Here is a 15,122-nt window from a genome sequence, read left to right on the forward strand (position 1 = left end):
GGGAACTAAATCTGGCCTTTAAAGTGGAATGCAAGCCTTCTCTCCTTGGTTTTTGTGGTCTGTGATAACTGTACTGATATACACATTTGTTTAGATGCACCACACTTGCATACAGGTGATTTTAGAGGCTTTAGAGTATGTAAGTACATATGAGCAAAACCTTTTGTCCTTTCTAATATATAAATATCCCCTACTAACCAGTTTAATTTGAAGTGTTATGAGAGAAAAATCTGCTTACCTGGGCATTCACAGCCTCCCCCTTTGGCTCTGTTAGCTACAGCAGCTGCATATGATCGTGCATCCAAAATTAAGAGCTTTTGAGGCTGGATGGCCAAACCCTCTGCTCCTGAAGCATTAGAGATTGAAGAATCTATGGAAGGAAGCCCATCAGTGAGTAACTTAGAGACACTTATAATGCAGCTTTCAAATTCATGTAAGCATACAGTGTGGATACCAGAATCATGCAAAGTCTACAGATATATTTGTATCCACACATTTTATACAGTACACACAAGAAATCACACCTATATACATAGCTCTATCCATTTCAGAAATGGTGGGGCTGGTGAGCTCACCAAATTCAACGTCGGAGAGGTCCCCTCCATTAGAGAAATCTCTGGAACAGTTTCCATTTATTAATTTGTTGCTGTTAGATCTAGAATCTGAGGCACAAGCTTTGGCCACTGACTGGACAAGGTGTTCATCATCTGCATTCCTCCAGCCCCACCAACTGACCTCAGGCTGTCCGCAACGGGAAATCACTGCCCCATTACTCTGGTGCCTACACAGAGAAGAGTAAGGAGAAAAAATAATTGCAGCATCAGAATTATGTCTCACTGTAGTATCATAAAGCATATAGTGTTCTAAAGCACCTACACTCTATAGATTTGGCATAACAGCATGATGTTCCCCAATAGGATATGCTATATCTGTAGGCAACTTGAGTCAACTGCTGTAATATGAACAAATTATATTATGAAGTCAAATATAAATCACTTTTAGTAGACAGATCTGAAAAAGGTGTGGAATCCCAGATATACTTCTAGCAGGGTTACATAACAAGCTCCTTCCAGTACTATGTTCCTAGAACAGAGGCAGGCAAAATACAGCCCACGGGCCAGATCCAGCCCACCAGGCTCTTCCATCCAGCCTGCAGCACCCACCAAGTAACTGTACCCCATCCAGCCCTTCCGCCCACAAGGGTAGGAGCAAGGCGCCTACATATACACCGCCCTTCCCCCACCTCCACCAAAATACCTTACTGAGTCTCACTCCCATCCCCGTGTGGAAAGGCCCAGGTCAGCCAGCACACAGCTTCTAGGCAGGGCTGCTGCTGCCACTGCTGCAGCTGCCGGGGGACTTGCTTGGCTTCCCGCTCCCACTTGCTCTAGGCAGCAGGTAGGGAAGTGGCAGGGGTGGGGACAGGAGTGGCAGGGGAGCTGCAGCTGGGCAGGATTGTGGAGTGTGAGGTTGGGGCTGGCAGCAGCGCAGAACTCAGGTGGGCAGGGTGTGGGTGTGAGGGAGCCTGAGGCAGCATGGGGACCTCCCACACACTCCCCCCACAGTGCGCAGCTCCCGCAGGTGGCAGCAGCAGCAGCAGCAGCAACAGCAGCAGCAGCAGCAGCAGCAGGTGGGGGCACTTGCGTACAGCACTGGTGCTGCTGCTTGGTGGTGCGCAGCTCCAGCCAGCGCTGCACACTGCGGCAACTGGAGCTCAGCCCGGCCAGGCTGCTTCTATCACCAGGGCTCCCTGCCGCGCACGTACAACTCCCACACTCGTGCACCACCAGAGGAAATCTCCACGTGCTGGAGCCGGCTGCCTTCACTGCTCCCTGCCATGCAGGTCCCAGGACTCCATGAGGGAGCAGAGGCCAGGGCTCCCCTCCACTTCTGGTGGAGTTCCGGGATCTGCATGGCAGGGAGTGGCAAAGGCAGCCAGCTCCAGTGTGTGGAACTTCCCCCCGGTGGCACAGGAGTGCAGGAGTTGCATATGTACAGCAGGGAGCCCCAGCAATAGAGGCAGCCTGGCTGGGTGTGAGTGCCCCTGCCTGCTGCTGCCTGTGGGTGCTGTGCACCATGGGGGTAGTGCAGGGGAGGTCCTCCCACCCCCTACCCTCCCTCATACTCCACAAATGCCACATACCCACACCCTGCACCCACAAACCCCCCAAATATACATACTCCCCCAACATACCCTGTTGCCCCCCATACACAGCCAGATTCCACCACCATACACCCCCCCATAACATACAACACTAAGACTTTATTTTTGAGTTATTATGCAATTCCCTCTATATACAGTATACAAACACAAATCATGACAAATATTTTTTGTAACAAAATTAAAATATATGTTATATTAGGTGTTTGACTTCCAGTGCATGATTTGTTTTTTTTTCTGCTTCTAAGATGGCAACAGCCCCCTCCTAAAAAGAGTAATTTGGGGGAGAGGGAGAAGAGCAAGGGGAAGGATTACGGGGTTAAGTGGTGGGACTCCCAGTCCCAAGGTGGTGACCAGGGGGTAAAGCAACTGTCAAGGACGGGGGCTACTCATGCAGCTCTCAAAAGCTCACCAAACCTTGTTAAGCGTCCTTCCAGCTGAAATAATTGCCCACCCCTGTCCCAAAGCACACCATTGATTATGGCTGGAATGATGCTTAGCCTTTGGTAAGGAGCATCTTGGAGTACCTGTATATATAAATATAAAAATTGCTTCTAAAATATAAGTGAGACCAACTATAAAACTCCACATATTCGTAATATCTCCAAGAGATTGGAAAGACAGGGGAAGAGGTGAGATTGTCAAAATAAGATGGTATGTGACAGATAACTGAATAGCATGAAATGAAAAACTGAATTTTACTGTTCAGTTGTAAGTCACTATGCAGGTGATTTTAAAATCTCAACTAATTTGCAATTTTGCTATAATTGAAGTGAAAATTATGATAAACTGGCGAAGTCTGAGAAAAAAGACTGAGAAATTTACTCTTTTGTCTGCATAAACAATAAAGTTTTTGTTTAAATACAGATAATATCACCTATGTTTTGGTTACTGTGTCAGTGCTGTGCAGCCAACTGTTGACAATGAGAAATACAATTCCACCTCTGTCATCAAAGGGCTTCCATCTGGCCAAATGCCATCTACAAAATTCTATTTGTATTTAATTAATACTATTTTGCATTCAGAAGGTCTCAGAACATGTTAACAAAAAGGTGTAAACATCATTATTACCTTTTTGCAGAGGGGAAACCTGAAGCAGAGAAATGAAGTGTCTTGCTTAAGGCTACACAATAAGTCAGTAGCAGTCAAGAACAGAAGGCTGGTCTTGTGACCCTCTTCAGTGTCTTATCCACTCTACTTATCGACATACTGTTTGTTTCTATTTCAGAGCAACAGCAGATATGCTTTTCTTACATGAAATTCTCCTTCAGCAAAACCATCCCTATCCATGAGCTCTGTCAGAACTCAGGACTCCCATGTTTAAAAGTGGGCAGCCACTTATGGCAGTAGTGCCACCTTCTCAGGACACATCAAAGAGCACAGGCAAGCATACACTTGGAGCAGCTTCAAAAGGGAAGTGGGGGGTTGCTGTTCTGGACCCTGCAGCAGCTGCTCTGCTGTAACAGCCTTTACCAGGGGTGCTCAACCTCTGGTCCGTGGGCCAAATGTGGCCTGTGGAGCTATCACATCTGGCATGCAGGGCTTCCCATGAGTCAGGAAATTTCGAGGTAGGGGAGTGGTGGCCATTAATACAGCTGCCCTGCCCCCTGCCAAATCCCAAACTCCAAGCTGTGTCTCCCTTCCCCCTGCAGGGCCAGCCTACACCCCCCTTCCCCTCCTGTTGAGCTACACCCCCTTTCTCCCATACCTGCGAGACTGAGCTATGCCCCCTTCCCCTCTTGGGGGTGGGCTGAGGCCAGATCAAACCCCCTTCCCCCCCACTTGGGACAGGGTCACGTCCTGTTCCGCTTCCCCCACCCCCTTCACAGGGATAAATGAAATCCTCCCCCACCCTCCAAAAGTCCAAATGGCTAGATGGTGGCTGCCCTGTCAGTCCCAGGCACTGGGTCAAAACCAACATCTGGCCCATGGCTGGACCAGGAAATGCCCATCCGGCCTACTGGGGAAAAAGCATGGACACTATTGGTCTATATAGTTAGCAAAACCACTCCAACTTTAACTCTGCTTCATTCAGTATAAAGTTGGGGCACTCTAGCTCACTTGTATCGGTCAGTGATTCTCTTACCTCTTCACAGTGGATATGTGTCTGCACAGCTACTGCAAATGCTCAGTGGGCACTAGTTGGGCAGGTACAAAGCTGCATACATGTGTAGGCGGGGAATGCAAAAGTAAAAAAATTCTGCTCAGAAAAAAATCAGGGCTAGCAGGTGTTAAGATGGAAGAGGAGGGACCCACTGTGATCAAGCACCAATAGCTTAATGGTAAGAGGCACTCACTCAGGAAGCAGATCTAGGTGCTAAGGCTCCCTTATGCAGCAAAGGTTTGAACATGCATCTATCCAACATTTTTATTTAGATTTATATCCTAACCTATTCAGGAAGGCTTATGGTGGCTCACAATAAAAGATAAAAACCCCACAAGATAAGAAACAACAACAGACTCCTCGAATACTACCCCAAAACTTAACTCCACTCCACTCACTCATGTTTCCCTACCTCTCATGCATGAGAGCAGTGCCTCTGGCCCATCCCAACTCCTACTCACATCTAGAAAACCTCTACCCAATTCCCCTAGCCCCCATTCCCACTTTCCTACCTCAAACCCAGAAAGGACCTCAGAATTGTTATTTCTCTTTATGCCAATCTACTTTTTAGCCACTACTGCTCCCTATTCGTTTCAGTACATAATAACAATTACTCAGAGTAAATAGGTCAGTAAAAAGATTTTGGTTCTTTGCATAAATATGCAATGCTATTTCCATAAAAAGTACTTGCCTTATATACTATCAGAGTTAAAAGCTACACCTGAATATTTTACATAACAACCCCCCCCCGGTTTTAAGTGTTGATGATTTTAAAGCAAGGAAGAAGCACAAGAACATTTTGTAAATACTTAACTTGGGCAAACTGCTCATACACTGAAGTCGGTGTGACTATTCCTGTGAACAGTTATAGATGTGAACTACTTTGCAGGATAGCAGTTTTTGCTGTTATTTTAGAAGTACGACAAGATTCAAGGTCATAACCTTGTCACCTGTAGTTTTCATTAATGTCATAATCATTTCTCATAAATTATAAAAACAATCTGTCAGAACTATCGGGGGCTAAAATAGCAGTTTAGGTTAGGAAAAACCTCATTCACTACCATGGATACTGTTCACTTTGCTAGTTCATTATCATACAAAATAGCATTTAGATATAAAACCAACAGTTTCGGTGTGCCTTGCATGCCCCATCAAACAGCTGGTCAAAAGAGGGTAACAGTCTGTGACTGGAACAAGTACCTGACTATCTGAAAAACTACTAGTAGCTATGACATGCTGTTACAGTAACCAGGCGGGGCCAGAAGCTTCTCATTATCTCCATCCCCTGAAAGGACAAGGTTCAGTCACTCACCTTCAAAAGGAAGACTAGGTAATGCCTAAACTTTGGTGTGGTAGCTGGAGCACCATGTTTGGAAGTTAGAGAAATGAAGGCTGACATTCCCTCTGGGTGAGAGGGACCTAGAACTCAAGTCCTCTGCTGCTGGGGCAAATGCTTTTACCATTCAGCTATCGGAGAAAAACATGGAAAAACCCTCTTCCCATTTTTCAGGATTTACACTAAGGCCAAATCTACTGTATTTTCTTACAGAACAGATATCCACCTCTCCCTCCCTTTGCTTTGAGAAGGCAAAATGAAAAAAAACCCCCACCAATATTTCCAGTAGTCGTGGCTAAATGCTGACTGTAGGTGACCCTGACTGCGGTGGCTATGGCTAAGAGGGTTAACACTGTAGCTGAAGGGTTCATTCCACCTAGGGTGGTTACTGATAGTTGCCCACAATATAGGACATCCCCTTGGTGAGGGGTGGGGCCACCACTTCCTTGGCCAATCAGCGGCAAGGGGTGGGTTCATGGGGAACATCCACCTCCCTCTCTGGCTGGCTCAGAACCCTGCTCCTCCTGGCTGTGTGCTACCCTACATCTAGGCACAGCCAATACAATCACAAGGACAAATGATTGACATGTATTTCTACCAAGGAACTGAAAAAACAGGACATTTTGCAGTCTGTTCCTTATTCAGAAATGGACAGGGGGCAACAGGTTTAAAAACAGGACAGTCTGGTACAAAACAGGACCAATGACCACCTTAATTCCACCCCTTCCCTCCCTAAGATTGGCAGAGGGAGAAGCACAGTTGCTATCTTGCAGTGATATCTCTCTTCTTTTGTTCTTCCATGCTTCTATTCCAGCAGGGAAAAATTAATTTCCCCATTTAAGTCTTGAACCCCAATTCTGGAGGGGCATTTTTTGGGGGGAAAAGGTATGTGAGTAAACTAAATCTACACATCTATAGAAGCCTTAATCAGTAAAAGCAGGGCCACCTCTTCCCCCAACTCTGTACCCATTTCCTTGCTCTGAACATTCTGATATGTATTCAGCAGGGATCTGGGTTTTCTGTTTCCAATTGAAAAATGCAGATTTTCCTGTTTAAAGGATTAGATCATGGATTTTCCCCCTTAAATGAGAAAAACATGGATTTTCCCCTTTGAATTGGGAAATTGCAGGTTTCCCTTTGCAAGCAGGCAGCATTCCAGCCTGCAAGGAACAGCCTGGGGCTGGGGGGAATGGGCAACTGGAGGCAGGGGGCGCATACAGCCAGGCAGGATGGTAGGAGCAGCCCTGACATCTGGATATGGTTAAATCTATGGCGGGGGAAGGATGGTTGGAGAACCAGGGCTTGGGGACTATCTGGTGTGAGTGTGTGTGGGGGGTGGGGACTAGGGTGGGGGGTGCTTGCTGGCAGTGCAGGAAGTTGTCCAGGCATGGGGCTGTGGCAGGGCACGGGGGTCTGAGGCAGCACTTGGTGGCACTGGTGAGCCCATATCCATGCTTCTGCCAGCGGGGCCCACCCAGAGGCACCTCCCTTTCAGAAGGGGAAGTGGGGGGGTTGTCCTTAAGGGGTGGTGGGGAGTTGCACGGCTGGGCCAGTGGCACTGAGGTCATGCTCTCAGGGATGGGGCAGCCGGGAGATGCTGCCAGTAGGGTGGGGCCACGGCCAGGCCAGCCGCCTACTGCAGCTCAGGAGCCCCAGCTTGGGGCAGGGGGTGGCACAGGCATCCCCTCCTTCTCCCTCCACTCTGTGCCAGGACCAGACTCACTCCAGCACTGTCCGCACGAGCTTGAGATGCTGCAGCCATAGGAACTGTGCTTTGGCCTGGGCAGGACAGAGACTGCCTGAAGCCCCTTGCCCTCCTGCTGCCTGCAGCCTGGCCCAGGCTACAGTCATGCTCAGCTTCATGCTGCTGCTATGGAGCATGGCACTGGTCCTCCTTACTGTGCCACAGCCCCAACCACAGTCAGTGATGTGGGGTAGCATGCGGTGCCCCAGCTGTTGTCTGTGAACCTCATGCTGAAGGCCATCCCTGCAGACCACCAACCTGTGAGTCTGTGTGGGGCTGGGGGCCCCATCCAGCAGGGCAGAAGGTGCAGGGGGCTGCAGTTGGGAGTGAGGGGCACTGGCATGGCCGGGGGGACGGGGACAGTTGGGGAACTGTGGGCCAGGAGTGAGGGGCAATGATATAGGCAGGGTCAGGCCACCAGCACATCAGGGCTGCTCAGCACCACAAAGGGGGGGGGGGGGCAGCTGCAGCTGGACCTGCATCCTGGTGAGCAAAGGGGACAGGGGAAGCTCTAATTTTCCATGATAAAAAAAACAAAATCAAGCACCAAAATATATACGTATTTAGAATGCATTTTATTATGATGGTTGAGGCACTGGTAGGCTTCCAAACAGCTTTAAAATTGTAAATATACCAATAAAACACTGTGTTCAGCTAATATATATATGTGTGTGTGTGTGTGTGTGTGTGTGTGTGTGTGTGTATGTGTCTGTGCGTGATGTTTCATTTTAATTGCAGAAAAATGGATTTTGGGGGTTTTAATCAGAGAATTTGGGATTTTTTAACAGAAAAAACCAGGATCCTTGGTGTTCAGGTAGGTGAGATTAATTGGTTTAAAATGTGTTACCTATGCTGCTAAACTTTTGAAGTATATATTGTAAAAAACACTGCAGTGCCACTCCTAGAGCAAACCAGTAGATGGCACTGACAGTGTTATGCTACTAAATGTTTACAGATAAACTTAACTGTTTCAGCTACGTTGTTTATCAAACCTTAAAATGAGAAAAAGCCTAGTAAGCAGTGAAGGCACACCTTGTTTGAAACTGTGTGATGACTTGTTCCATAATTAGTTCAAATAAAATCCATATATTGAAAGGGAACAACAACTGCAAGCCATTCATTAGTGAACCAAAGGAAAAGCAACTGGAATGTCAGATTTACAAGTGGTGCCACCTACCTGAGGAAAGAAAGCCTATTTTTATTACAGTGAACATCCCTGGGGATTATCCTGGTAACTGAAAGTACAACCAGGAAAAAGGATAACAATCACTCAAAAACGCAAGTGTCAGGTAGCTTTTTACTTTCTTACAATATTTGAAGCTAGAAAAAATGAAATAAAACCACTTTTAATGTAAGTGAAGAATTCTGTTTCAACAGCTAAGAGATTAGCTCATTTGTCTTGATCTGTGTGTTCCTTGCTTTTGTACGTCTCAGTTTTTGCTTCTTGGTTATTATCACTAGTCATAAAAGAAGATGCAGGCTAACACTGAGCTCATTAAGAACTATAAAGCCCTAATCCCATTGATGAGTTAGGACAGGCTTAGCTGAACAGATCTGTAACTGGAAAATGGCAGTCAATTCTATTGGTAATATCAGAAAGAATACAATCCAGCTCATATTTATCTAGCTGCATTCAAGCAGTCTACCTAACAACTAGCCTTGCCATTTGAGTTTGAGAGCATGGACATAAAAACAACTTATTGCAGGATAAAAGGAAGTGGGGCCGTATTGTGCAGGTATTCTGCAGTTAACTGCTGGGTGAAGTTATTCTGGGCTCTTATCCCAGGGTAAGTGGAAACTAAATTGTATTAACCTACTCTTCTTTTAATGAAGGCTCAGCTTGTGTGGTTCAGCTTCTGCTTAGCAGAGTAAGAATGTGTGCACACACTAACTATGGAACATCTCATGCACAGTAAAGCCCCGCCCCCTTTCACTCCATGGTAAATTGTTTGCATGGTCACATCATGGATCTGATATACCCAGGGAACTGGTCTGGAGAATAAGATGGTCTTTTCAGTCAATTTTAAAACAGTGAAAAAGTAGTGAAAAGTAAAAAATCATACTTTCCAGATCTTCTAAAGCCAGCCCAAAACAGCCATCCATAAAAGGACTGCATGATGATCACTCATCAAGTGTCCCAAAAACACATCTTAAAACAGCTATGTGATGTACAGTACCCACACTCTTCATCTTCTTCCTCACATTCAGGCAACCTCTTTGAGAACAGTAATGCATTAATTAAGGTGCCTTCCAATATATTTAGAAAAAGAGCTACACGAGACGGTATAGCACACTCTGCTTAAATAACTGATAGAATAGCATCTTAAAGAATTATTACTGCAATTCACTATCCATATGACTAAGTAAACTACCTGCCCAACTGATAACTCCCTCCCACTTCCTACAATGGTAAAAATCATGCTGCTTGTATGGGCAATGATTTGAGATGATGAAAGGCGCAAAAGGACACTCTTCTGTACCTCTTCCTTCCACATACAGTATATTCCCAGGACAGTGAGCAATGAGTATTAAAAGAATGAGCATGTGTGAGGGGATGAAACCTCTAAAGCTTCTATCAAGATGCTGCCAAGAATGCAAGGTTTGGTTCCTACTGTATATCTTCTGGCTCCCAAACTTGGAAACTGTAAGAAGGCATGGTGAGGGCCAGATTTTAGTGTGTTTGGTACCTGCCAGGTTCCTTTCATTCACCGAAATAAATATCTAGATTTTTCAAAACTATTTGTGTTTGAGAAATAACAAGCAGCTGCTGAGTACTCTGCTCTTCTAGACGTCTGGTTACCTCTAAAATAAAAAGTAAATTCTTGAAAATTTAGTCTCAACTGAGCACTTTTGCACTCCAGTTCTGAATCTATCTAGATATTCCATCCTCCTCCTTGATTTCCTCTTGAAGCTGGCCCACTGGGCATCCAGGGGAAGGAGACAGTGGAGCCAAGAGGAAACAAATTATACAAAAGTAAGGCTGGAAGGGACCCGAGGAAAACATCTTGTCCAACTCCCTGCTCAAGGCAGGATCATCCCTATCTAAAGAATTCCAGACAATGTTTATTTAACATGCAAAGCAATGAGTGTGGTCCTCAGTGAAACAGCTTTTATCCTAGGGAGGTAGCTTTGAGTTCCAGCCCAGTTCCCTGCTCCCAGTAAGGCAGAAACAGCCCCATGCTTTCTATTCTATGAATACTAAATGGAAGGTGTCAACTTCAAGAGGAGGGCTGGAGAGGGTAGTCTGGGTAATGGGTTGCTCATGGCCTGGTAGTTAGAACACAATTAGGCAGCACAGATTGAAAACCCTTCTGGGTGAGGGGTGCCAAGAAGCTGAGTCACATGGTGCCTGGCATATGCCCTAACAGCAAGACTACTGGGCTAAAAGATGGGAGTGTCCTCAGTTTTACTTCCAGCAGGTATCATGGGGCGCATCCACACATGCAAGCACGTGTGCTTGCAGCAGCAAAAACAGAAGCAGTGCAAATTTGAGCTCAGGCTTTTTGCCTCAGTGCATGTGTCCGGACATGCATTTTGGTATGGAGGAAATTGTGCCACTTGGGACAAAATAACCCTGCCTGGCTCCTCCTGGATCTGCAGCCAGGGGGAGCCACAGCCTGGGGCCGCCACAGCCTGGGGCCAGCACCTGTGCTGTCCCCAGCAGTATAAAAAGCTGCCCTGTCCTGGCCCTATCAGTACAAAAAGTTGCCCTGGCAATTAGTTCAGGGCCACTTCCTTTCAGGAGCTCCTGGGGCCCAGCCAGTTGGTAGGTGGGGACACTACCCCTTGTGCCAGCTGGACTACTGAAGCAGCCCTTAGAGTTCTCTGCACCCTCTACCCACTGCAGCAGTCTGGCAGTGGGGGCTGCTGCCTGGCTGTGACCTGCTGCACACCTGCCAGACCCAGATGGGGACCGCACAGCCAGTAGAAGCACCAGTAGAGGCAACCCCCCCCAGGTGCCACAGAGCCTGAATTAGCCTTCTGAGCATGGGAAGTGCAGGGTGTGTATAGCTATGCAGGTGGAAATGAAATCTAAATTCTCTGTTAAGACCAAAACCTATACTTATTCAATGACATTAGTGCAACCTGGGGGTGTAAAAGTGAAATAGGATCTGGTCCTTCCTGGCAATATCTTGTAAGAAGGGTTTCCAAAAGCGGATGGGAGACAGGGAACCAGGAATAGACACTGTGCTGAACGGGACTGTATAACCAGCAGCAATGATGTCTAAAACCCATCGGTCTGTTCTGATGCAGACCCATATTAGTCAAGAAAGAGCCAAGTAGTCACCAAATGCTGTGGAAGAGAATGATGGAACATGAAGGGAGTGAAATGCATCTTCCAGCTGTCGCATCAGAAATAGGCAGCAAATGCTTTCAAGCCATTAGCATATTTCTAGAATGCCTGCTTGACAGTTAGGGTTCCTACTAAAGGAGAAGTCTATTAAATGTATACGTTAGCCTGAAATATACAAAGCACTCACAATAATAGAAAGGTATATAAATCACAATTTCATTTAGGGTACTTGTCATCCCAATAATCAAGTGACTAAGGTCCTAAAATAGTGTATAGGTCTAGATTGGGGCAGGCAATTATTTTGAGTGGAGGATCACTTAACAAGGTTTGGTGAGCTGTTGAGGGTTGCATGGGTATCCCCACCCCCTGACAGGTGCCCCACCCCCCAGCCATCATCTTGGGACCAGAAGTCCCACCCCTAACCCTTGCCACCAGAAGTTCTTCCCCTAACCCCCCCCCTCCCCCAATACTCCTTTTGGGAGAAGGGAATTGCCTTCTTAGAACCAGAAAAAAACCAAATCATATCCTAAGAGTCAAACACCTACTAAAACATATTTTAATTTTATTACAAAAAATATTTTTGTCATGATTTGTTTGTGTACTGGATATAGAGATGATTGCATAATAATTCAAAAATAAATTCTTAGTTTTTTGTAGTGTGGGGGGGTGGGGTTTTTTTGTGTGTCTGTGGTGGGGGGGTGTATGTTGGAGGCATACACCGTGTGTGTGTGTGTGTGTGGGGGGGAAGAGTTGTGTGTTCTATGTGCGTGTGTGGTTTGTGGAGTGTGAGGGAGGGTGGGAGGGGTATGGGGAACCCCCTACACTCCCTCCATGGTGCAGCAGCAGGTAGGGTGCCATTGCCTGGCTCTGGCCAGCCCTGCACATTGCAGCGAGGAGCACCACCTCTACCAGGCCATTTGTTTCCCTGGCATGCCCTGCACTCACAGGGCACAGGAGGGAAGACCCAGAGGCTGCAGCCAGCTGCTTTCTCCACCCCAGCCACTCCGGTGCCTGGTGCTTCCCTCTTGTGCTCCATGGGTGCGGGGAGTGCTGGAGAAACAAACGGCCCAGTGGGGGTTGTGCTCCTTGCAGCACTGGCTAAAGCTAGGAGCCAGGCTCCAGTGCCAAGGCAAGTGCCCCTCCCCCCCGCTGCTGCCGCCACTGCCACCCACTGCCTGTCAGGCCTGCATGCCATGTGGGGGAGTGTAAGAGGGGTACCTAGGAGTCTGCTGGGGGGAAGGGGCATATCAAGGCCCCTGTGGTGAGGGAGAGAGTGGGGCCAGGGTGGGTGCTGCACAGCCCAGGCGGGATGGAGCTGTGAGTGGCTCATCTGGAAGGCACAGGGGAAGAGGGGGGCCTCCCACCACTCAGCACACCCACAGTGGAGGCATGGGGTGAACATACCCCCCAGATGTGTGTGCGGTGCAAGGGCAGGCTTCCACTGTGGGCTGGGAACAGGGGTGGCACTGGGCTCTTCCTGGAGCAGGAGATGGGCTGGGGCTGCCCTTGGGGTTGGTGGCAGCAGCATCTGGGAAAGGCAGCAGTGCTGGCATTTGGGAGTGCCATAGCCACCCACCCCAAGTGCAGCCTCAGCTCAACCTCCCTGCCAGGAAAAGCCCGGTGCTGCCTCCGGCCCTAGCCCACAGCAGCAGCCCTCCCTCACCCTGTGCATAGATTGGGGGGGGGGAGGGGATGACATGCCACCCCCCAGGGTGAGCCAGGAGGCAGGAGCCCCTTCCCCCTGCCCCTTGGATGAGCTGCTCATGGCTTTGTAACACACTCCGCCCTGCCCTGTCTGTGCAGTGCCTGGCCCACTCCCTCCCTCACCACGGGGGCCTCAATCTGCCCCCTGCATGCCCCTTCCTTCCCCCCAACAGACTTAGCAGCCAGACGCTGCTCTCCAAGCTGCTGGACTGGCCATGTGCATGCTGTGGGGGTGCATGCACGTGGCATTTATTGGTGACATTACTGGCCACATCAGCCAAAAAAAGGCTGATCGTCGATAATGTCAATTTTCCTTTTATTGGTGCCAATACGATATGAACTCATGTACTGGTGCATCTCTACTATCCCTCTTATATTTTTTGTCACCTGATTCTCTGAAAAGATTTTGGACATCTGTTGGGAAGATAAGCAACACCAGAAAATATTAACTAACTGAAAAGTAGTCTCTCTTCTCTTACTTGTGAAAAAAACAGATACTACAAAATTGGGGTTGATGCAACAGATGCCATTTGGCCAAAGACTAAACTAGATTAAGAAGCTGACATACAGGGTGGAAATTTTTCCAGAAAAATTTCCAGTGCTTTATTTTTCCATATCTAAAAATTAATTGTTTCATAAAATTCATTAGTAACAACGAATGGATGCCAACACAATATTAAACAATCTTGGCAGTTTCAAAGTTGTAATTAATGTTTTTCAGGTGATTATCCCTGGGAAGCGTGAGAGAGAGTACACATATGTTTTACTGATTTGTAAATAGGAGGGTAAATAAACTCATATAATAATCCAAGCAAAAAATCAAGTTATGAATTCACCTAATTGGCTGTGCAGGTCAGATCAAAACCAAAGCTAAAATTCTTATTTCTTCTCAGACTGCAAGTGAAAGCAAAACCAAAACTAAAACTGTGATTAATTTTTGTTTCACTTTCAGTTCAGCATCTCATTTCTTGAGTTGGCAAAGTTTGCATAAGATCTGTTAGTTTTTTTAGTGCTTTTGGTTTGAATTCATTATAATAATGCCTAATCTGAAACAAACAAACAAAAAACTAGTGTGTGGTATCATTCTAGTGAAGTTCAAGCCACTGCAGGAAGGAAGTTGGTGGATGTAAATATTGCAGGCAGGAGTACGCTAACAATGCAGCAAGAATGAAGAAACATTTAATAACATGTAGAAAGTGTCCCAAAAGAGTACAAGCCATATACAGAAAGCTAATACAACCAAGTGGTGAAACAACATCATCTAAGAAAAGTCTACTTCAGGAATCCTATGCAAGTAAACAACTTAATATGTTAAACAACACACACTATAGACTACCATCTGTATTGTTTTAAAACACTGTAATTTTAAAAGTTGTTAATGCAACTCTGGACTATTATTTATTTATTTAAAATATTTGTATCCTGCATTTCTGCTTGCACTAAGCACCCAAAATGGCTTAGACTTAACAACCTTTTTTTTTTTTTTTTTAATGACATAAGAGATAAATAGTTAACTATTTCAACCCAGCAGATCGAACTTAGTCCTCTGGCCAATGGCTCTGCAGTCCCAGGGTAACTGAGCAGCAAGTTGAGCAGCAGAGTGTTCTTTCTGGCAGGGAGGGAGCTCCCTGCTGCTTCTTGTTTTCATGGATGAGGCCAGACTAGAATAAACCAAAATAAAAATCTTTTCCCCCTTTTGCTGCAGGAACTTGGTAGCTCAAGTGAAATAGAAGATTTGCAAAAAAATGGACAATGAAAATGTAGAGCTGCCAGGTCTGG

At 46.7% G+C, this 15,122-nt stretch overlaps 1 protein-coding gene across 9 annotated transcripts in view; it reads right to left on the reverse strand.

The window, feature by feature from the left end:
• The window catches only part of MTMR3 (myotubularin related protein 3), a 191,318-nt gene that overhangs the window by 36,466 nt on the left and 139,730 nt on the right, over positions 1 to 15,122 (reverse strand). For all 9 annotated transcript variants that reach the window (XM_090062190.1, XM_090062189.1, XM_090062186.1 and 6 more), the window contains 2 exons: positions 576 to 781; positions 239 to 370 (listed from right to left, as the gene is read on the reverse strand). In XM_090062190.1, the coding sequence (XP_089918316.1) occupies positions 239 to 370; positions 576 to 781 (338 nt within the window). The remainder of the gene's footprint in view (positions 1 to 238; positions 371 to 575; positions 782 to 15,122) is intronic.

The sequence above is a fragment of the Crocodylus siamensis genome, chromosome 9, assembly GCF_052110815.1.
Source record: "Crocodylus siamensis isolate JL-2025a chromosome 9, ASM5211081v1, whole genome shotgun sequence".
In the NCBI taxonomy this organism is placed as follows: domain Eukaryota; kingdom Metazoa; phylum Chordata; order Crocodylia; family Crocodylidae; genus Crocodylus; species Crocodylus siamensis.